Source organism: Ostrinia nubilalis, chromosome 1, assembly GCF_963855985.1.
Source record: "Ostrinia nubilalis chromosome 1, ilOstNubi1.1, whole genome shotgun sequence".
NCBI lineage: Eukaryota > Metazoa > Arthropoda > Insecta > Lepidoptera > Crambidae > Ostrinia > Ostrinia nubilalis.
Genome location: NC_087088.1, coordinates 9,644,330 through 9,668,688, shown reverse-complemented (window position 1 = coordinate 9,668,688; position 24,359 = coordinate 9,644,330). Strand labels below are relative to the sequence as shown.

The 24,359-nt window shown below is 36.3% G+C and overlaps 1 protein-coding gene across 4 annotated transcripts in view; it reads right to left on the bottom strand.

Annotated features, from left to right (window-relative positions):
- Positions 1-24,359, bottom strand: part of LOC135071497 (tudor domain-containing protein 7) — a 37,274-nt gene that overhangs the window by 11,570 nt on the left and 1,345 nt on the right. For 3 of the 4 annotated variants that reach the window (XM_063965278.1, XM_063965294.1, XM_063965287.1), the window contains 16 exons: positions 22,699-22,792; positions 22,111-22,328; positions 13,434-13,577; positions 12,149-12,313; positions 11,832-11,978; positions 10,541-10,723; positions 9,018-9,235; positions 8,606-8,720; positions 8,169-8,333; positions 4,487-4,578; positions 4,235-4,397; positions 3,559-3,795; positions 2,829-2,906; positions 1,792-1,854; positions 801-1,000; positions 118-265 (listed from right to left, as the gene is read on the bottom strand). In XM_063965278.1, coding sequence (XP_063821348.1) covers positions 118-265; positions 801-1,000; positions 1,792-1,854; positions 2,829-2,906; positions 3,559-3,795; positions 4,235-4,397; positions 4,487-4,578; positions 8,169-8,333; positions 8,606-8,720; positions 9,018-9,235; positions 10,541-10,723; positions 11,832-11,978; positions 12,149-12,313; positions 13,434-13,577; positions 22,111-22,328; positions 22,699-22,783 — 2,421 coding nt within the window. In that variant the 5' untranslated portion in view covers positions 22,784-22,792. The remainder of the gene's footprint in view (positions 1-117; positions 266-800; positions 1,001-1,791; positions 1,855-2,828; positions 2,907-3,558; positions 3,796-4,234; positions 4,398-4,486; positions 4,579-8,168; positions 8,334-8,605; positions 8,721-9,017; positions 9,236-10,540; positions 10,724-11,831; positions 11,979-12,148; positions 12,314-13,433; positions 13,578-22,110; positions 22,329-22,698; positions 22,793-24,359) is intronic. The other variant, XM_063965301.1, reaches the window with a different exon arrangement.

The following is a 24,359-nucleotide window of genomic DNA, read 5'->3' as shown; positions in this document are numbered from 1 at the left end:
GGTGCAAGGACTTACAGTTTACAGTAGACTTTGTTAAGAATGGCTATAAGGGGAAAAAATATTGACACAAGGTCACATTTGTTTACTTCTAAAAAGCACCTAAATTCAGGCACTTACCTGCCACGGAAAGGCGTTGAGGGCCGGAGAGAATGTTTGTAGTGGCACCAGGGACGACAACGGTGCTCGCAAAATCAGTCCACTGTCCACCAGCTGAGTTCTTACAGTGCCTTCACCGTCGAGGCCGCTGATGATCGTACATCGTACCCTGGCAAGCAAAGAAATAAGAATATAGATGAGGAATAAAAAGGCAATTAATTATTATTGTTGAAGTCACAAATAAAGTCGATAGATAGATAGTTATTTATTTGCATCACCATAATGGAACAATAAGGCTTAAAGCTAAATAGATTAATATTTGTGGACCGTCATACAGAATACAATGGGTTGAATACCCATGTAACGGTATGTTTTATAATAGTTGATGGGGATTATAATGAAAATTGGATTATTTTCCACTTTACCCTCACGTCTAATCATTATTATCTAAGCCTCTAAGGCGGTGGTCCAAGTTAGGAATGTGGCGGATAGCCGCCACATATGTATTAGTAACTAGCTGTGAACGCGATTCGTACGCGTGAACATAGCTTGAATAATGTTTGGCGTTTTTGCAACATTTTCATTTTGCAAACAGCTTTATCATTATATATGGATTTACTTACACAATACGCTATTTTAAAATAAACACCATAGTAATAATCTCACTTTGTGATTAGTACTTCTAAGAATCGCAAATCTCTCACCAGTCGCCGGCGAGCGTGCGCACGATGTAGAGCGTCTGCGCGTTGGGCGAGGGCGCGTGCGGCGCGGCGGGCAGCGGCCGGCGGTAGGGCCCGGCCGTCAGCAGCGCCAGCGCGTCGCGCACCAGCACGGCGCCGCCCGCGCGCGACACCCACACGCGGCCCTCCTCGCTCACGCACCCCACCTCCACTTCGCATGGCTTCTACGATCACAAAACAAAAGCAGACCGTCAACGCGCTTCTTTTGTTATTTACATAATTATGTGTGCTTATTACCATGAGTTTACATTAAACGTCGCGGGAAGAGACTGGATGCGGGCAGCGCAGGACCGGTCGTTATGGAAATCTTTGGGAGGCCTTTGTCCAGCAGTGGACGTCATTTGCTAAAACTAACAAACGAACATTAAACGTAAACGTAAAATTAGACGTAAACGTAAATACAACGCCCCTAGCGGTAACTGCCAAGAACTACAAATTGTCATAGATTATTTTACTCGAAAGCGATTAAACTCATGGTAAGCTACAGACCCGATCAAGATTCTTACATGACTTTACGAGTCATAAGGCTCAAAAGATACACAGGAAGAAACAGCAGCTATATCTGGGCATTATAGAAAAAAATAAGTTCATTGACAACAAAGAGTAGTAGATTGAGTCATGCTTACATAATTACAGTGCCGTTTCTAAATTGTGTATTTACATAAAAATAAATTAAGTAGTAAATATATTTTTAACCACTAAAAGGTGGTAGCCCCAACCACAGTATGCAACCGCAATCTTATGTAACTTGCTTACTGCGATGAAAAACTTAGTATTTATAAGTAAAACAAACCAATTCTTCCCTTACACGCTTAACATACTAGATAATTCCGTGATTGTACAATATACATTCGAACTCCAAAAGGCATATTGTCATCTGAAACATTCAGAGCTAAAATAGCTCTTATTAACAAAAACAAATACAGACGAGACGTGTAAAGAATTATGTCCTTACTTGAGTTACATTTAAAGTGCAGGCAATGCAGAACTCTTGTATGATTTCCTGGTTGATGTTGCGCTGCGTCCAGATGTCGTGGAGCACGTAGAGGAACAGACAGAAGGAAGAAAATATTTGATGATGTAAATAAGGCTCTTTCTCAAAGTTTACTAAAAACTTGCTGCTAAATGCAAAATAAACTACACACCAGTTTTAGGACAAATCAGTAAGTTAATTAACTTGACATTATAACTCACTTTATCATTTCTAATTGGCCGATTTTTGCAATTTAAGTTGGTTGTTGAATTAATAAGTCAGTGTACTGATTTGAAGTAAAAACTGGAAAGCCAAATATACTTACATAAATAGTACAGACCATGCAAACACTTCAATAATGAAATAATGAACACACACACCCAATTTTAAAGAAACCAATATGAGATATTAGCTTGCTATTAATTTGTTTGTTTGTTGTAATGATGACTCTATATTTAGTCGTAGAAAATTATAAGAATGAAGCATAACGTCGACAAACTCATTGTTCCTAGTAAATTGTACAGAATCGTATTCAGTTAATTTCTGTAGTTAATGTTACTCATATTATAAATCTATCGCCCCAAACCATTACTTTATTAATAACATTAAAATAGTACATAAAAAAACATGACCTAAAAACCACAAGTCGTAAGACTTGACAACAATCAAAAATCAAACATGCAGTTGCCACCAACTTTTAAACTGTAGTTTTGGGCAGACAAGTACCACCTAATTCTAATTAGTAATTAATACTGTGCTCATTCGAATGAGCAATGAACATTGTTTCTTACAAATAACTGTTACTTGGTGGCCAGTAGCTTGTTTTACGCAACAACTGGCCAGTTGACACAACCAATTACATAATTGATGCTTTTTTTTGCAAAGAATTCACTGGCAAATGGTTCAAGTCTCCAATTCACACAATACAATTAATTGAATGAATTTATAAATATTGAGCAAAATACCATGCTATTTAAATCAAATATTACAAAAAATAAGTACAATAAATAAAAACTAACAACTACTGGTGCCTGATTTGGTTCCGGATCCTCCTTTTCAGCACTTGTTTTGTCTTTGATGTCTCGTGCTGGTAGAGCCTAAAAGATAAAGACACGTATTGAGCTCTTTAGAGCAACTTTTTGTTAAGTTTAATATTAAACTAGCTGACCCGGCGAACTTTGTTTCGGCTTAATGGCAATAAATAAGCAGACTTTTTTTTTTAATTTCGAACGGGATAAAAAGTATCCTATGTCCTTCTCCTGGCTCTAAACTACCTCCCTGACAATTTTCAGCTAAATCGGTTCAGCCGTTCTTGAGTTATAAGTGGAGTAACTAACACGACTTTCTTTTATATATATAGATACAGACATTTTATGTTGGCGAGCGGATATACATAAGTGCACTTGTTAGTAATTTTAAAAGGCTGAATCCCAAAAGATACTTACCTTTTCTAGGTCCAAAGTTACACGTCAATAATTCGGAATTAGATAAGTAAAGTAAAAGTTCTGTTTTCTGGATTAACTGGATTTTTGTCAAATCATTTAATCCGGCATCGGAGAAGAACGGCTGAAAAAAACGGGTTAAGGGCAACTTGCGCGGGTGCCCGCTTCAGTCGCCCGACAATCGCCAGTCTGCATCCGCGGCGAGTACCCGCCACCGGCGCGCATGTCGAAACGCGTCGCACGCGTCCGCGCCACAACTGCGCTGCTCATACAATTTCTCGGATGCTAAAATCGGGCGGAGTCTTACTTGAGTGAGGTTAAAAGCGCCGGCGATGCAGAAGTCCTGCACGATCTCCTTGTTGAGGTTGAGGTCGCGCTGCGTGGAGGTGTCGTAGAGCACGAGCGCCACGGAGGGGTCGGCGGGGTCGGCGCGCGGGCCCGGCGCCGCCACCAGCACCTCGCCCGGCAGCCGCCGCTGCACCAGCGCCGCGCCCGCCGCGCTCGCCGCCAGCTCCTCCGCGCCCTCCAGCCGGCACAGGATCGCCTGCCGACACGTCATCACTGAACAACCGCGCGCTCTGGCCTTGTAGAGAATGGGAGGACGCCACGTTGTCACTGACGACCTCTCTCGATGTCACTCGATTCGAATACGTTATCGCCTGTTGAACACGCGCCGCTACAGACGACCCGATATGAGAATACGTTATCGCCTGCAGCTGCTTTTATTCTTTACAGACCTTCTGGCGTCTCATTAAACGAGGACTTATAGTTTGTGATACATTATTCACATAATTCAAGGTTGCAAATGCAAAATAGCAAATGATTACGTTAACCGCAGTGACATATTTACGGTAATGAAGCACGATACAGCCTGATCTTTTAACTGGTTCAGTAAAAAATTAAGTCCTAGTAGGTAAGACTTTTGAGTCTGAAGAAGCTCAAATCAAAATGTGCGAGATATTTTCACCAAACAGAAAACTTACTTGGGCAGGCAATCTTCTAAACTGCGGTTCGAGTATTTTTATTTTATGTATATTGACTATATCGTCGTCGCCATGATCCCCTAGAAAAACAGTTGCCTTGTCTTCGTCTATATCCATGATCTTAGCGCGCTGCCACCCGCCATCGTCTAAATTCACCGCGTACCTGTAAATTGATGTAACAATTTAAATAGTTATTTCACAATCACAAGCTTAAATGTATTTAGTACTATCCATATAGTGTAAAAAACTTACCAAGCATTTTTAATCAACATAGATTTGTCCACGGGAGTACCCGAACGCTCGTAATATATTGCCATATCTGCCAGAAGTGTTTCGAAGGCGTCCTTAAAAAGAAATAACGGTTTAAATTTGCGTTAGTTTAGGTGCCACGCCTTATATTGGTTTAGATAGAAGATATAAATTTTCTGACTTCACCATACCATTTATATGCCCATGTCAACATGGGCTAGTATCAAAGTCAAAGTCAAAGTCAAAGTCAAAATTTCTTTATTTGTTTGGACTAATAAATAGTTCTTACAAATCGTCATTTTGCTCTTAAGGAGCCTCTACATGTCTCATAATCTTTTTACCCTACCAGCGCTTCGAGACCAACATTTGGCAAGTGCTGAGAAGAAGCGCCGCAACAAACTCAGTCACCACTGTCTGCCGGTTAATATAAATAAATAGAAATAGTAGTAGTAGGTACATTCGATTCAGGAGCAGATCACTGAATTTACCATGCATTCTTGTATGGTGTATCTTATAAGAATGGGTATACAAGATTGCGTGGTATATTAAACAAGGTAGTGACGTGCTAATATCTAGACTTACATATTAAGATACTAGTAGAAATGACTCGCATACATAAATTTGAATAACTTGGATTGACCAGTCCCCGAAAGCAGCGCCTGTTCACAGACATGACGAGTGAACCAGCCATCGCTTCACTCGACCATATTAGAGGGAATGTAACGACCCGCCTCACTACGCCACCACCCCAGAGACATTTTAGTGAGAATGACAATTCCAAGTTATCTCTTTAAAAAAAAACTAATAATAAAGCTAAGTAACAGTCCAGATTGAGAAGCATGACACTATAACATTTGAGAAATTATTATTAGTTTATACATTACTTTTCATTTTAATTCTTTTTAGTGCGAGCATGAGAGGACCATAATCCTACTCCCAGGATGACTTATCATTAAGAAAATCTCGAGTTGTATAATAGGCTTTTTTAAGCATGTGATCTTTAACTATATCTTTAAATTTATTATACGGTAGCTCTTTATATTTATCAGGGACTTTGTTATAAAAATGGATACCTTGTCCCATAAAAGTAGCAAACACTTTATTAAGTCTAAAAGCGGGTATAGCCAATTTATTTTTATTTCTAGTGTTAATTTGGTGAATATCACTTTTCTTTTTGAATTCAGTAATATTTTTTTGAATAAATAGAATACAGTTTAAGATGTATTGTGAAGCGGCCGTGAGAATGCCAATTTCTTTAAACAATTCTCTAAGGGATGCTCTTGCTTTCATTTTATACAAGTATCTTATCGCACGTTTTTGCAAAATAAATATTGTTTCAAAATCTGCAGCTTTGCCCCACAGCATGATTCCATATGACATTAGGCTATGAAAGTAGCTAAAGTAGACTAAGCGAGCTGTTGAAACATCGGTTAATGACCGTATCCTTTTTATTGCAAAAGCCGCTGAGCTGAGCTTTCCCGCCAGAGTTTCTATATGGGGGCCCCACTGGAGTTTTGAATCCAGGGTAATTCCCAGAAATACAGTAGAGTCTACCAGATCGATTGCATTATTATTAAGTTCTATTTGTGTACTAACTGTTTTTACGTTAGGCAAAGAGAATTTTATACATTTTGTTTTCTTTGCATTGAGTTGTAAATTATTTGTAGTGAACCAACTTAAAACTCTTGTTAGTGCATTATTTACATCGTCAAAGTTATTTTTACTTCTATCGATATTAAAAATCAAAGATGTGTCATCAGCAAATAACACGATTTCGCAAGAGTCCTTAACAAAATATGGTAGATCATTAATGTATATAAGAAACAAGAATGGACCCAGAATGGACCCCTGCGGAACTCCCATTTTCACAGGTGACCCAGAAGACAAAACACCATTTATGTCAACTTTTTGAACTCTAAAGTTTAAATAGGATTGTATTAAATCCAAAGCCGAGTCCTTTACCCCATAATAGTGCAGTTTGCGAATTAGCGTTTGATGTTCTACGCAGTCAAAAGCTTTTGAGAGATCACAGAAGACCCCTAGTGCATTTTGAGAATTCTCCCAAGCCTCAAAGATATGTTTAAGTAGTGCAACCCCTGCATCGGTGGTGGAACGACCCTTGGTGAAACCATATTGTTCACTATGAAATAGTTTATTAGAGCCAAAGTGAATCATAAGTTGCTCCTGTATGATTTTTTCAAAAATCTTGCTCAGAGCGGGCAAGATAGAAATGGGTCTATAATTGCCAGGGTCGGTTTTGCTACCAGACTTAAATAATGGCATTAGTCTACTATGTTTCATGAGGTCGGGGAAGATTCCCTTCTCTATGCAATTATTGAATATTATCGCTAACTGTGGGGAAATTATATCAATAATGTGTTTGACTATCTTGACAGAGATGCCCCAGATATCAGTTGTACTCTTTACGTTTAAAAGATTAAAAGTTTTAGTGATATCTAATGGAGTAATATGTTTAAAAGAGAAGTGCGAGTCACAGGGTGTCACGTGGGTTTTCAATATTTCTTCGGCCTCGGAGGGAGATGACTTTAAGTTGGCAGTTGTTGCTGAAGCTATATTCCCAAAAAAATTGTCAAAAGCTTCCGCTACATCTTTATCTGCAGATATCAAATTATCGTGAACTTTGAGAGAAAAGTCATTATCTCTTGGTTTTAGTTTACCAGTCTCTCGGTTGATAACATTCCAAGTTTCTTTTATTTTATTACTGGCGTTCCCTATCTTGTCCCGAATATAAAAAGACTTAGCCATGAAGCAAACTTTCTTAAAAATTTTTGAATACTTTTTTACATGCTCAAGAAAAGATATACTATTATTATACTTTTTCATGCCATAAAGTTCATATAACGTATTTCGACTTTTGTATATTCCCTTAGTAGCCCAGTCACTAAACTTTGATTTGGTATTTGGTTTTAATGGCTTTACCGTAAAAACTTTGTCATGTTCGGTTTTAATACATTCGAAAAGGTTATTGTAAAGAGCATCTGGGTCTCCCTGAACATACGGGACTAAATGCAATTTATTTTCAAGATTATTTTTAAAACGTTCTAGACGACTAATGGTTACAGGTCTACATACGGCATTTTTTTTACTTTTATTATTCAAATTATTACAAATAAATTCTACTTTAATACCACAGTGATCTGACGTAAGATTGTGTATGACAGCTTTATTGTCAGGGACACAGCTAGAGAAAATATTATCTAGACAAGTAGCTGTGGTTTCCGTAATTCTAGTTGCTTCCTTAAATTGACTAAACAAGTTAAATGACTGAAAAAGGGAAAGTAGTCTTACAGAATATGATGATGAGCTATCTAGTAAATTGACGTTAAAATCTCCACAAACTAAGACCTTTTTGTTGCTGTTACAAGTTTTATTAAGAGCATCCTCAATAGCCGCTTCAAAAATACCAAAGTCCCCAGAAGGGGGTCTATACACACATACAATGATGTAACTCTCAAGCTCGACACAGGAAATTTCGACAACACGCTCAACTGATAGCCCTACTACATCTTTGCGTTCTTTATATTTAATATTATTATTCACAAATATTAAGGAGCCTCCGTGAATGAATATATATTAAACAAATAAATATCGGCTCATATACCCATTTACCTAACACCCTGTATATTATTTTTAGACGTTTATCACATGTTTAATATATACTTACACTATACTGAGGTCCAATAATCCTAAGCCAGATTTCAAGGGTGGAGTTGGCTACAGTTACAAATACGTTCCAAAAGTCCTCTTCAGGGAATTGCAAAGGTGGCAGATCACTGTCGATAGTATCATCGGAGATATTGGATTCTACTTGTGGTGGTATAACCACTTCCTGTAAGTGAGATTTTTTATAACTATACAGTTCGTTGGAAATACACGGCTAAGTTAGTGCTTAGAACGCGTCAAGGCTTGTCTTCTTGGATCTTTTACAGTGACACAATGCGTTATGAGCTGTTATTTTCGCTCAATAAGCGTTTTCGGTCTTACGAGCGTACGTAACACTTACATTAAGAACAAAACAATTAGATTCTGTTTGTTTTAGTATCTACACACTGTTGGTAAGGTTGCATAATTGAATTTTCTAATGAAATAGAATAGTCTTACCTCATTATTAGGAAGAAGAACTAACAACCCATTTACAACTCGGTCTTTGATAATTCGGGGACAATTTTCAACCAATTCTTGCCAGTTACTAGGTAAATTCTCGCCATACTTTTCCCTTAAAGAAATACAAGATATGAACTTATTATATTATTTAATTATCAGACATCTTTACAAATCAACGAGAATTTTGAAAGCTAAACAAGTTTTTCTAAAGGTATTGTATAAATAATACGTGATCAAAAAACAAATAAATTAAAATTGATTTGCCCATAGGTATGGCATATTACGCGCATACGCATAAATTAATTATAAAGCATATTTTTATCAATTGAAAACCCAATCTGAATAGATTCCAATGTAATTTATTAAATTGTGTTTCGAATTCCTTACGTAACATAATTAAAGTTCACACCTGTACAAATGTGGCACAGTACTCGCCCAAAGACCCGCTTCGTGTTCGGAGACGAGCTCGGTGAGGCACGCGATAGCGTCGGTACTGGATGACGTGGGCATGCCGCCAGCTTCTGAACTTTCGATAACCGCTAACATCTTAACAGCTGCCACTTCCTTAGCTAATTCCTCGGAAGGAGAGGAGTCAGGATACGATGAAGAGGAATATGAAGTCCCAACCTGTAACGGTTAAACTCATGTTTTACAGGTTTAACTACACTCGACATCAAATAAACCGCACCTCCCGCGATAAGCATTTTCAAACGTATGCATCCCCACTTCCCACCAATATTGGCACCATTTAAAAGCCTAGTTTTAAACTTCATTTCATTAAAGGAAAGGTTTTTACCCCAAAAAATGTGTCTCTAGAAGAATCCAGTCACTTCTTCAAAAAATAGGTAGTTACGCTTGAGCCAACTTTTATGGTTATAAAACTGTTAAGTTGGGATTAATCGCTATCCATCTGTTAAAGAGGACACGTGAGATCATTATTTGGTTTCATAACCATAAAAATTGGTCTAGTTGATCCCAGAGGTGAGCCCAAAGTAAGGTCTTTTTTCAAGTCACATTTATGGTATACATTTTTAGAAACTAGCTTTCCGCCTGCGGCTTTGCCCGCGTGGAATTTTGTCTGTCACAGAAAAACTTTATTGCGCGCGTCCCTGATTCAAAAACCGCGATAAAAACTATCCTATGTCCTTTCCCGGGACTCAAACTATCTCTATGCGAAATTTAATCAAAATCGGTTCAGTGGTTTAGGCATGAAAGCAGGACAGACAGACAGACAGGTACTTTCGCATTATTCAGTATAGATTAAATGTGTTTTACTTTAAGGATATTTATTGAGCTTTCAAATAACACCAATATTGTTGGGGCACCATGATTGTGTCAGAAGAAAATCTTTAAAGTTCGCGTCGCGGAAGGTGCGATTTATTTGATGTTGAGTGTATAAAGTTCGGCAACAGTGCCGAAATATTGGAAACACAAAATTAAGGTAGGTACATGGTAGCAATCCCGTCAGTAATAATAATTATAATGATAATACATTATACCGTTGGTGCTCTCCAGCACGAGTGTCATCCCAAACCACTTGCTAACTGCCCTAAGCAATTTAGACATTAAAGAAAATATTTATATGACTATGCAAAAGGCTGCGATTCTCAACACCTGTCGTATCGTCAGAAAGTTCATGCAGGACGACTCCAACTCCGCTATCAATTCTGAAAACTCAACTCTCTTGGCATGAGCCCGTGAGTTATGGTTAAAACCGAAGACCATAGGGACTTCCGAGTAAAAATAAAGAAACATAACAATAATAATTATAACTATAAAGGAACCTCGATGTGCAATTGAAGCAACGTATTATAACTTGGAACATTTGGAATAGCTCACCATAATATTCCAGACTTATTAAATATAATATAATATGATTTTATTGTCAATATAATATTGTCAATAAAATCATTTCATAATCATAGAACTCACTTTAACTGTACAATCGTAGCTGACAGGTCCTCGCTTCGGCCTGATGTCGTGTACTTTGTAGACTGGAAGTGGCAGTCCAAGTTTCCGACATGTCCACTCTAATTTTAATACAGAAGATGAAGAGTCTGGAGGCGGCTCTAAGTTATGTGCGGGGGTAACGCTAGTGACCGGGCCACTTATTTCCTGAAGTAAAAAATGTTGTAATTAAAAAACATACTTTTATAAAAAAACACAATACCATACTTAGTATTGTGGCTGGTGTCCAATAAACACAATGATGTCTTATCTCATTGTAATACAGGCAATTTTGCAACAAAATTGTATAGTAAGATGTGCAACATTGATGTGATGAGTAAATTATACATTTTATAATTCAATTAATATTTTCAATACATAGCCTGTGTTTTGTTTCCTTATCGCAGTCATCCAAGAAGTTCAATAGGCATGATGTCATAATAATGTATTTTTTATTTGCCGTAAAAAAAAGTTGGAAGGATTTCAATATTAAGAACATCAGTGAAATAATTATTTCGATACAATTAAAACGTCCTTTAAATTTTTTATTATTACCCGATTGCGCCACAAGGAGGGTTATATTTTTCGAGTGTATGTAGGTATGTATATTTCTTTGGCACGGCCTACAGCCTTAACGACTTGACCGATTTTAGCGTAAGAGGTGTCGTTAGATTTATCTTATTTCATGAGAGTGACACTGGCTATATTAAAATTGAAAAAAAAAAAAAAAAATGGCGGATTTTAGACGCCGTACGTGGAGTATCAAAATAAAGGGCTTTTTAAGAAGCTTACAAAAATGTATAGTACTTAACTAAAAAGATTTAAATAAAATTATTATTGAAAAAAAAACCCAACTGCGTAAAAATGAACTAAAAAGATAAAAACCAGACAACATACGCCCGTTTCCCATATTCAATCCTTGTCCAAATCCGGATTACAACTGTCAAATTGAATTAAGTTTTAGATTAAATATCCAAAATGTTCGGTGAATTTACACTTTAATATTTTTGAAATAGTCTTGTAAACAATATGAAAATGTAAAAACATCGAAAACCGCAGATATTTTGGCCAAAAACATATTGAAATTTGACAGTTGACAATCCAAATCCGTCCGACTTGGACTAGGATAGAATATTATAGAAATCCAGCATTAGTGTTCACAAATGCAGTCGGAGGCATCAATTACATATCACCAACAAAAGAATTAGTCATTGATGCCTCCGACTGCATTTGTGAACTATTTAAGAAGTTATTAATTAATACAAAGTATACTTACCAGACACTCGTTTTTAGTAGCCGGTAGTTGCAGTGGGATTAGATCTACTGTGCTAAGGCGATCTCGCAAATTTGATAATCTTTGGGAGGCTGATATTTTGCTGTACTTGGTGTCTGTTTCATTTTCAGTGCGAACGGAATGTTTGAACTGTTTCGAAAAATAATAAACCCATAATTATTATTTCCTATTAATAAATTGCATTTCAATTTTATTATAGTAATATTTTACATAATAACAATTTTAAAGAATATTTCTAGATATTTTTGGCGCTATAACAATGATTTTTTTACAACATACAATTAAAAAAGATCACAAACCTCATCAGACAGAATATTTACTTCCCGCACTCCTGGAGCTGTATTGTAACTTTTGGCGGAATTCGATGCAGTTTTATCGGATTGCTGTTCACTCACTGTCCTAGTTACTGGTTTCGCTTGAGGCGCAGTTTTCGTTTCGGTTTTATAACTGTATTTGTTATTATACTAAAAACAGTAAATAATTTAAATGAATAACTAACATTAATTGTTCACGACTGGGTTCTGGCATTGAAATATTGAATCAATTGAAGAGTATAAAATTGGATTCGCTTGATTTAGATTAAGAGTAGGCGCACACCGTTGATTTTTCGTCGGCCGATAGTTTAGTCGGGCAGTTGATCAGTATGGGCATGTATGGGAGTGCGCACACTACGCCGATTCGATTTGGCCGATTCTTCATACAAATTAAAATCGGGCACAACTATCGGCCAACTAAAAATCAACGGTGTGCGCATACTCTAACAGTTTATCTGTCGGAATATTGGGTTGTATAAAATCCTATAATGTGATTTAAGTCTAAAGACTAAAACACACTGCAGAAAAAGATTATTAATATTATATTTTTAATTCATTGATTTCATCGAGCCCTCTGATGAAGGCAGGCACAGAAACTCGCTCGTGACCGAGGTCAATGCAATTGGGTTGATCCGTCGTGTAGAGTTAAAAACAATCAAAAATAACCTTGTTTCATACAAAACGTGAAAAGCTACTATGTTCGAGACCATCTGCGTTTTTATGTAGGTCTTTATTTTATAAATTGTAATCTAGATTGTTCTAAAAGGAAAAATCAATAACAGTCCAAAGAAGACGGTTCTTCAGTCTCAATCGACTTGGTAACATTATATTGCGTTAGCTGTAATATTCGATTTTACACTTTTTATTTAAATTTAATAAATCTATAAATCAAATCGGGATAAATCACAGCATACTAAAGTGATATCATCATCATCATCATCATCATTTCAGCCATAGGACGTCCACTGCTGAACATAGGCCTCCCCCAATGCTTTCCATGTTGATCGATTGGCAGCGGTCTGCGTCCAGCGCTTCCCTGCTACCTTTACGATGTCGTCGGTCCACCTTGTAGGTTGACGTCCCACGCTGCGTGTGTATTCACGCAAAGTGATATTGGGAAGTGAAAAAAGAAATATTTTATATGAATAGGTTTTTGTGCTTTTTCTAATAAAAACACATAAGTGAGTAATAGTTGATAGCAAACTATCATCTTCTAATCGGTAGCCCAACATCCTGGGGTGGGCACTACACTATTCTGGGGTTCCCTTACCTTATTATTATAACTATTATTGTTAAAAGGTGCTGCACTTTTGGCTCTATAATATTGGTTTGAGTATTGGTTGTTGTAGTTATAAGAATAACTGGATGATGCAAATGGTTTACGCCAAGATCCTTGCTTTTTTGGTAATCTATGCTGAAAATAAGAAAACATGAATATTAGAAAACGTATCTGCCTACAATCCTACATGGTCATTATACAGGTGTCCAGGCATGTAGTGATCAAACTTCAAGGCTTCCACAGACCAAACGCAGGTCAGAAGCAGTGCGGGTTAGTTGCAGCGCGGCTGAGGCACACTGAAAGCAGCGCAGTTTCAAAGCAGTTGCAACGCGGGCGGTTGTCAAAAATTTAAATATTCGAAAACCGCTTTCAACGCGCTGCTACCGCCCTGCGTCCGGTGTGTCATGCTAATATGGCCGCCATAGCAGGCCTGTTCATCTCCGCGAGTTTACATCGAAAACAAAACACGCACGATTGCCCCCTACAAGAGTACTATTCGACAAGGCCTCACATACGAGCGAACATTGACTCACGCACGCGTATTCTTGTGTATGATGGAAAAAAATAAAGAAAATGGTGTACTAAATACTGTGCAGTATTTAACTGCCTAAATAATAATAAAAACACAGAATGTACTTTTTTAAGTTGCCTGAAGACACTGAGAGGTAAATAAGTAGTTAATATTATTCATGATAATTCATGCTAAATCATGTATTTCCTCCGCCATTTTCTGCAGATTGGCACCTCACGTCACATCATTTTACCGAAGTCAGCCCTATAGCTTCGGCGCAGTACCGATCACTGACGTTTGTCAACAAAACTTCTGACAAACTTGCTTGACTCTTGAGACAAGCTAAATTACACCATATTGTTAATGACATTGAGCATACATTTTTTTAAATACCTTCGCGAAGTAAAACTTCTGTACGTAGTACTTATTATTATTCTGTGGCCATAGTAATACAACAGCGCGGGCCCGCGTTCGAGCCGCTTGTCCCGCACCCGCACCGCCTCGTTTGTCGTTCGGCAGTTGCAGTGCGGGCCCGCGTTCAAATGGCAATGCCAGATTTTGTATGGAAGGTGGCGTCTTTTTTTTTTCGCGCGGCCATCGCACAGTCTTTTATTTTCCCTTAGAAGCGGACATCCCTGTTTTATTAATTCAATCGTTAGATATTACTATTATGTATAAAATTGATGAAGGAACTAGTAGTTGTATTTGCTTAGTTTCGAAGAAATATTCGATATTGTGATTTTATAAAAAAAACAGTTTTAGAAGCATATTTTCTAAAAAAATTACATTAAGGCAGAATTTTGTAAATAAATTTACCTATCACTATAACGTCTACCTTTATGCAGAAATAAATGGTTATTGCTGCAGTAATTTAGGAATTATTTAATAATTTATGATTTTCAGAAAACATTTTTTTCTCCGTTACACTAGAAAATTGGCAGCTATATTTACTTTATATTGATGCATGATATAATTATCTATAATGCCTGAAAATATTACTTGCCTATCCCGTGGAAGTTGGATGATACGACTAGAAAAATTAGTCAAAAGTAATATTGACTAAGGCCATCGGTCAAAACCACTATTAACTGAAATTTGCAGTCAAAAGTGGTTTTGATCGATTATGAGTTTTGACTGCAACATATATATCGATGTTTCGAAAACGATAGGATTTCCAATAAGCCGCCAGAGGGCCAACTCTATAATTATCAAACTCGACCAGACAAATTAATAATGGTAAAAGCAATTAATTTCAATAGTTATCTAAGAAAGGCATTATAACCGTATTGTTACGGACGGCATTTAAAAAACTAAAAAATATTCAGATGACAACCCTATTTACATATAAATTTTCTAAACTCATAGAAATTAACATATCTTCGAACTTCCACGGGATAGGCAAGTAATATTTACAGGTATTATAGATAATTATATCATGCATCAATATAAAGTAAATATAGCTGCCAATTTTCTAGTGTAACGGAGGAAAAAATGTTTTCTGAAAATCATAAATTATTAAATAATTCCTAAATTACTGCAGCAATAACCATTTATTTCTGCATAAAGGTAGACGTTATAGTGATAGGTAAATGGCAATGCCAGATTTTGTATGGAAAGTGGCGTCTTTTTTTTTTCGCGCGGCCATCGACCAAACTTTGTTTTTTGATTACAAAATAGTATAATAAACCAAACTTACTATGGCATGTATACCTCTAAACTCAGTCTGAACTGAGTTACGAGCATTAGAAGTTTGATGATTTTCATACTAGATTTGCTTTTTGTGCGCAAGTTTTGTAAGAAATTGCAACAAAATATTGCGCTATTTTTTTATTGCGCTGATTCTGCTCCATATTGATGTCTGGAGCCTTTAATGGATGATATTGTTTGTTTACACATACAATCTCACTATTTTGTTGCAATTTCTTACAAAACTTTGCGCGCAAAAAGCAAATCTAGTATGAAAATCATCAAACTTCTAATGCTCGTAACTCAGTTCAGACTGAGTTTAGAGGTATACATGTCATAGTAAGTTTGGTTTATTACACTATTTTGTAATCAAAAAACAAAGTTTGGTCGATGGCCGCGCGAAAAAAAAAAGACGCCAATTTCCGGCATTGTCTTTTATTTACAAAATTCTGACTTAATGTAATTTTTTTAGAAAATATGCTTCTAAAACTGTTTTTTTTATAAAATCACAAAATCGAATATTTCTTCGAAACTAAACAAATACAACTACTAGTTCCTTCATCAATTTTATACATAGGGGAAGCCCGGGCAAACCGAATAACCCAGGTAAAGCGGATAAGCGATTTTTCTGGAACACAATAAGAGATGGTTTTACAAGTTGCGGCTGCGTAGGCGAGTAACCCCTCTGACTACGCCATGACAGTTGATTCAAAGCGACTGGTGCCTTTCGTTTATTTTTGTGACCAAAAAAATTTTTGGAGTGTTTTTCTTACGATTTTTGATCAGGTTTGTTCTCATTTCATTTGTTTTTACTGTTAGCTAACCCAAGAACGATTTACATTTGCAGATTAACAATGTTTTCTAGTAATATTTGTGATATTAGTATTACATAAAGCCGGTATTGAAATGGTAAGAAAAGTAAGCATGTTTAGAAATACACGTTTTGGGCAAAGCGGATAGGGCAAAGCGGATAACTTATCCTTGTATGACTAACTTTTATTTTATTTTTCTTTTCTTTTCTTTTCAGAATAGTGTTTAAGTATAAACGTAAAACAAATAAGAAACGTAAATGGTATTAACTTCTACACCAGTTAAAAGCAAACAAGCAATAAATACAAAAAAATTGATAGTAATGTGGATCCACCCATAGAGGACTGGATCCAATGCTCAGAGTGCCACACCGTCGGGCACATTAAAATTGTACGTTATATGATGGACTTGGCAGTTATTTCTGCGATGACTGTCAGGAGTTACTGCCTAGTCCGCTATACCCGACGTAGCTTATCCACTTTACCCGACCGGGTCGGGTAAAGCGGATAATGGAAGAGGTTTAAAAAAAGTAATAATTTAGTATGAAGCTATTATATTTTGCTACTTTTAACTTTACAATTGCAAATGTGATCATATGTGCCATAAATAAAAAATAAAGGTTGTTCCTAAGTTAAGTATTTCTGTGTTAATTTTTTGTTTTTTCTTAACTTATCCGCGCTGCCCGGGCTTCCCCTAGGTAATAGTAATATCTAACGATTGAATTAATAAAACAGGGATGTCCGCTTCTAAGCCAAAATAAAACACTGTGCATCGACCAAACTTTGTTTTTTGATTACAAAATAGTGTAATAAACCAAACTTACTATGGCATGTATACCTCTAAACTCAGTCTGAACTGAGTTACGAGCATTAGAAGTTTAATTATTTTCATACTAGATTTGCTTTTTGCGCGCAAGTTTTGTAAGAAATTGCAACAAAATATTGCGCTATTTTTTTATTGCGCTGATTCTGCTGCATACTGATGTCTGGAGCCTTTAATGGATGGTATTGTTTGTTTACACATACAATGTCATTATTTTGTTGCAATTTCTTACAAAACTTGCGCCCAAACAGCAAATCTAGTATGAAAATCATCAAACTTCTGATGCTCGTAACTCAGTTCAGACTGAGTTTAGAGGTATACATGTCATACTAAGTTTGGTTTATTACACTATTTTGTAATCAAAAAACAAGGTTTGGTCGATGGCCGCGCGAAAAAAAAAAGACGCCAATTTCCGGCATTGTCTTTTGGTGTGACACCTCAGATCATAGAAAGAGAATAGATTATATGAAGTCGCGCGTAACTACAACGAGAACCAGTGTCCCCACATTTCCCCCACCACAGCTCCCACACACACATTCAACTATGTAAAAACAAAGCGATTGAGAGTCTACGACAACATGTGCAACCGGCTTAAAAGTGCTGTGATTGGCCAGAAGGCGTGCCTTAACCCTCCGTGTACGAGGTGACTAAAAGTTACGTCCCGTACCAGGTGGGGTATGATATACCCCAATATACAAAGTGATAAAACTTTCATTAAACAGCAGTGGTAGGGTTAATATTGGGACGTGTAAAAGCGCTTTTTTAAAGCCTATTTGCAAAAATAAATGAATTTTATGAATTTATTTAATTTTTATTTTAAACATTTTTTTAGGTGGTATTTAATATTTAATATTGATTATTTACGTATGCTAATTAGGTGTAAGAAAAGCTCTGAGCTGAAAATATGTATTATAACATTTTTGTCATAAAAAAACAAATAGACACAATTTCCGTTGTGCTTGTAATTTAGGAATCAGTTTATGTATAATTTTTAATTAGTGCCTTTAATTATGACAAACGTTTGTATTTAACAAAGTACAATGTCGCGGACCGGTCTTGACGCACGGGAGGAGACGTGCGGGAGGAATCCCACCACCACGAGCAGCGCGCCGTCCGCCGAGCGCGCCACACACTCGCTTGGGCCCCCAGCCATACATAGCACGTACTACTCGTTCGGACCTCCAACTCGCGATCGCCATTTTGTATCACCACGTCGTAGTTTAATACTTAAACCTAATTGTAAACGGCTATTAAACCAGCCCTATCGAAATACAGTCCACTCTTTCATTTAAGTTCCCAGTAGGACCCTTTTCAACAAGATATTTACTTATAATTTAAAAGTAAATTATAAACTGGAAGGGTATACATTTATTTTGATCATCGTATTTTAATTTACCCCTATTCTGATGAAAGAAAATGAGTATGCTCAATGCATAAAATGGGAGCGTAACAATTTTATTTATTTATAAAATATGTTATTCCATTTCAGCAGCCCATAAATTGTATCACCAAGTATAAATTGTAGCCCATAAGTGCATGTTCACATACATCTTCGGATCACAGTACTAAACTTCCAGATTCGCACTAAAAGTCATCTCATTTTAGTCAAAAGTGCTTGAAAATTTCAGATTCCGTGAAAATCACGAAAAATATTATTTGTATTTAATTTTATTCAATTAACAAAGCTAAAAATATATAAATTACACCAAAACTGTAAGATAATTTTTTAAACTTTTTAACAACGTCCCGTACCAGGTGGGGTGTGTGATACCCACACGCACTTTAAAGGCATGTAACTCAGTTGGTAGTCACCGCTGGACTGATTTTGCAACGCTGATCGAAGAAACAGCGCCATAATTCCAGCTACTGAGAATTTCAAATTTAGCACTTGCTAATTTTTAAAGTTATGACGATTTTTAAAGGACTGGGGTGTGTCACATCCCACCTCGTACAGCGAGGGTTAAGGGCACGGCTCGAAACTGGTTTCACAAAATACTTATGTATGAAAACCTTTTTATTATTATACGTTATTATTAACTACTATCACGCATTTTACTTTTTAATTATGGCGATCTGCGTACCGCATAATGTTTATCAAAAATAATGCCTATGTTAGGCTTTCAACTAGCTCTTATAGTAATTACATAGTTGACAGTTAATTTTTTTACTGTTATTATTTTTTTTTTTGTAAAATCTTATAATCGCAAGTAACATCATCATTTTTTTATTTAAAATTACAAAATAGAAAATTATAATTTACTTCTATTTATCGATAATAGGAAACCGCATTAGAACACGAGCACGGCACTATGTTACGACCGGCACATGCGGCCGTACTGTGTATTTTCACACGACAGTGGATATCGGAAGAAATTAAATACATTGCGCAGTAGTTGAGCATGACATAAAGTGGTTGCTAACTAAATCGTCAATGTACAAGTGTGTTAGAATTTTTATCACCACTGATTTCGATATCGCAGTAACTGTTACGGCACTGAATTCGTTCGTAAAAATGTTTAGTTTTTTTTTATTTATAAGCAAAATACCAATGGATTTGCAATACTTACATGTAGTAAATTACTCCATTGTTCCTGTAGTTCTTCGTTTCACTTGTTTTATTGCACGTAACGACGCATTATCCAAAATATCGGAGAACATTTCCTTAGTACGACTGAATCGCGACTAACTTAGCTACGCGGCCGATGTTCGTTTCTGGGCATATCGCGGAGACACGCGCCACGCCCCCGTTTCACATCTATTCTCTTCTATGATCTGAGTGTGACACACTTCAAAGAGTTTCTTTTTTGTATTAAGGGAGAGTCCGCTAATTTGGACCAGTTTTTTTCAATCCCATTTTACACATAGTTTTCTTTTGTTTTTGCTAATGTCTATGGCATATAATAAAAGATACATTATTCAACTTACTATTTCATAAGTATTAATTAACATGATTGTTGTATATTTAGCACAAATCAACAAAGTACGAGTTCAGAGCTTCGGTCCAATTTAGCCAACCGGTTCGATAATTTGTACCACATGGTTACTAAATTGGATTTCAATAAATTTCAAGCCTTTACAAAAACTATGGCAAAATGTTATACGATACATTCTTAACAAATTAGGAAACGAAGAGGAACAGTAGTTAATAACATAGACAATCGATATTGTTTTACACGTTATCACGATTTTGAGTACAAGTTTTGTAATTCCAATTATCGTAATGCACACTTGTACCTAATCTACTTTGCCAGTCTTTTGCTTTCATTTATTGTTAGTCAAACATAACTACGCTATTATAACTTCAAAATATGATTTACTAAAAAAAATTCAAAATCCTTTGGTAAAGTTCCATACAACTTGATGTGGTACAATTTAGCCGACTAGGTGATAGTGCTTTTAAAAAATCGGTAAAAAATATAGCTTATAAATACCGAAAAATGTTTCAAATAATTGTAATCCACACTAATTTACGCTTCTAAATAATATATTAGCAACACCCTGTGATTAAATTTAACAAAATTACAATCTAAACATGTATTGTCAAAAGTTACTTGAAAACAATGAAAAAATACTTTTCAAAATAAAACACACGTGTTTGTTGTCACGGCAAAAACCACATGGCCGATATTAATTGATTTTAGTTGTGTATCGCTGAGTGTTGCAATTACAGACATTCAATAAATACTTTCCGAAATATGAGGGTGGTACAATTTACCCGGCGGTACAATATACCGAACTCTCCCCTACAACTTGCGTGGGCCCGCATTCAAACTGCGCTGCTACTGCGCTGCTACTGCCCCGCGTTTGGTCTGCCCAAGCCTTTAAAGGCGTAATCTATGGACAATTTTATCGATGAAAATACTTCAAATTTGGGGCTTGACTCATTTTTCGCAAAATTACAAGGATTTAGGTTTTTAATTTTTAGTTTTCACCTCTTCCTTCAAAAACAAGGGAAAGCGTGGGTAACTTGACACTAATAAGCAAAAATTTATTGTTTTGTTGAACAAAGATACCCCTTCCCAGCAGTTCCATAGCGCTGATAACATGCGAAAATGCACTGCCTGAAAGAATCACACAACCTATTCCGAATTTCCGACTACATACTAGCCGCGCTATGGAATCGCTGGGAAGGGGTATCTTTAATGTATGAAACTTGTGTCTGTTTTCTACTTCAACTAATAGATAATTTTATTGGCTATCGCATGATAAAAATATTTGTTTATTAGTGTTAAGTTACCCACGCTTTCATTTGTTTTTGAAGGAAGAGGTGAAAACTAAAAATTAAAAACTTAAATCCTTGTAATGTTGCGAGAAATGGGTCAAGCCCCAAATTTGAAGTATTTTCATCGATAAAATTGTCCATGGATTACGCCTTTAAAGTTTGATCACTACATGCCCGCGCCGACTCGCGCCGGTCAATGTGAATCCTGCCTTATTAACAGTTCTTAGGGTGGGTTGCACCATCTTACTTTGACAGTAATTATTTATTATACAGGTTAACCGGTGCTTTTTGTATGGAGTTTCACAGATTTTTGACGTTTGTCAAAGTTAAAGTAAGATGGTGCAACCAAGCCTTAGAATCGTAATTGCTTACAACTGATTAACTGACATTTCAATCCGGACCGATGCGCGAGCATGCGTCGGAAGCCGGTCGGCTCCAAGCGCATATCAGCGGATAGCGCCATCGCATTTTTGACCGAACGGACACTGCACTGTGCGCCGACTCGCACCGGTCAATGTGAATCCTGCCTTAGAAACCACTACCGTTTCCCCGAAAAGCGCCATCACCCTTGGAGGGCAATACCGCTCATAGGGCACCTATGATGTTAGAGTACTTACTGGATTAGTCAGTTTTATATTAGTTTTCTTGCTTGGTTTTTGCCGTGCGACCATGGCAGCAATATGTTGGGTTTCTTGGCTTGCAATGGCATCCACATACCATTCTCCATTAATTTGAGTTACTTTGAATCCAGGAACATCCAGGAATAATTTCTCTAAAGATGGATAACCCAACTTTTTGAAAGGGATCCATTCCCCTTGAAGTTCCCTATAATCCCCTAAAAGAAAGTATATAAATATTTAACCAAACCTTAAAATCACATCCTTAGCTATCAGTTCCCGATTTAAATAACTGTGAGGATATTAACCTCATCCTATTACATTAATAAATTTGAACAGCATAGGCCTCTTTCATACTGGGCACTCAAGGATATACTACTAAAATGTTTGTACCTTTTTTGGTCTCTTTGATTAGTTCAGTCGTGATGTCGTGCCCTGCGTGCCCAAAAACTGCACGCAGGAAGATTTAATGAAGGCAATGCCATTCTTGTGGCGGAGTTTTAGGCCGACGCTGTGTAGGTTTGTTGTTGACACAACAAGAAGAAGAAGATTAATATTCCTCTTTAATTAAGAAAATTGAGTACTCACGATTGCACTGTTTTACTGTCAATGCACCCTTAACAGATATAAGGGTAGCACGAAGTGCTTGAATGACTTGTTCTTTATCAGCCATTATTAAAACCTAGAAATAAAAAAAATATATTTATTTAGCTAGGTACTTTTTATAACGTATGGTTTATGTTTATTATTATAATACATATTATGTAGTTACTATACAGGGTGACAGGTAAAGCGATACATTCCTTGAAAGGGGTTAAAGTAGAGCTTATTTGCAGTCATTTAAGTCATATGACACCATGTCCGAAACTTGTTCATTTCCAAGTTATTCAAGATTTAAGTATTTTTTAAAAAATCTCCAGTTTTTATGTTAAAATGTACCCTTGTAATGAAGAATACGGAATAATCTTAACTTTTTTGTTGTATTCGTATAGCTAAATAATAAGATTGACATTTTAAATTAAAATTTGCAAGAAAGAATCGTCATTACTCAAGTAAAAGCTAAAAAACCATGTATTATTTTGCAAAAAAAATACGTTTTAGGTAATTAAACGAGAATTACCAAGAAAAAATGTATGGAATGTTGTGTACAAATTACAGAATTTAGTTCCTTGATTCATTAGCTATTCAAAAAGGTACAGGTGTTTAACAAACACTACATAATTATTTTTTTATTTGAATTTAAACGTCTAGTAAGATACTTTCATAAAAAAATTAATAAATAAAAAAGTCACACTAACAACTATTCTTGGGTCTCAATAAATGAAAAACTTAGTATTTTAATAGTAATTGTATCACAAAATTTTATTTAGGTCATCATCTATCATTATTTTAAGTCCTGCTCAAACTGTGAGCCCCGTCTTCTAATACAAGCTCGTAGTCTGTTTCTCACTTCTGTTTTTGTGACTCTTGTTGTCAAACTTTGCTGAATATCTTGAGCTGCCCTCTGAATGCGCTCACGAAGCTTTCACACACATAGCACACTTTCGGCTCAGTGTACGCCAATGGATGGATCAACAATATCCACTTCGTTGGATTGGGCGCGGTGGACCCATTCCTTGGCCAGCCAGAAGTCCGGATCTGACCCCTTGCGATTTTTATTTATGGGGTCACATGAAGTATCTCTTGTATGTAACCCCCGTAAACAACGAGCAACAGCTTCGTGAGCGCATTCAGAGGGCAGCTCAAGATATTCAGCAGTTTGACAACAAGAGTCACAAAAACAAAAGTTAGAAACAGACTACGAGCTTGTATTAGAAGACGGGGCTCACAGTTTGAGCAGGACTTAAAATAATGTACCTAGATAAAATTAGGTGATACAATTATTATTAAAATACTAAGTTTTTCATTTATTGAGACCCAAGAACAGTTGTTAGTGTGACTTTTTTATTTATTTATTTTTTTATGAAAGTATCTTACTAGACGTTTAAATTCAAATAAAAAAATAATTAAGTAGTGTTTGTTAAATACCTGTACCTTTTTGAATAGCTAATGAATCAAGGAACTAAATTCTGTAATTTGTACACAACATTCCATACATTTTTTCTTGGTAATTCTTCGTTTAATTACCTAAAACATATTTTTTTTGCAAAATAATACATGGTTTTTTAGCTTTTACTTGAGTAATGACGATTCTTTCTTGCAAATTTTAATTTAAAATGTCAATCTTATTATTTAGCTATACGAATACA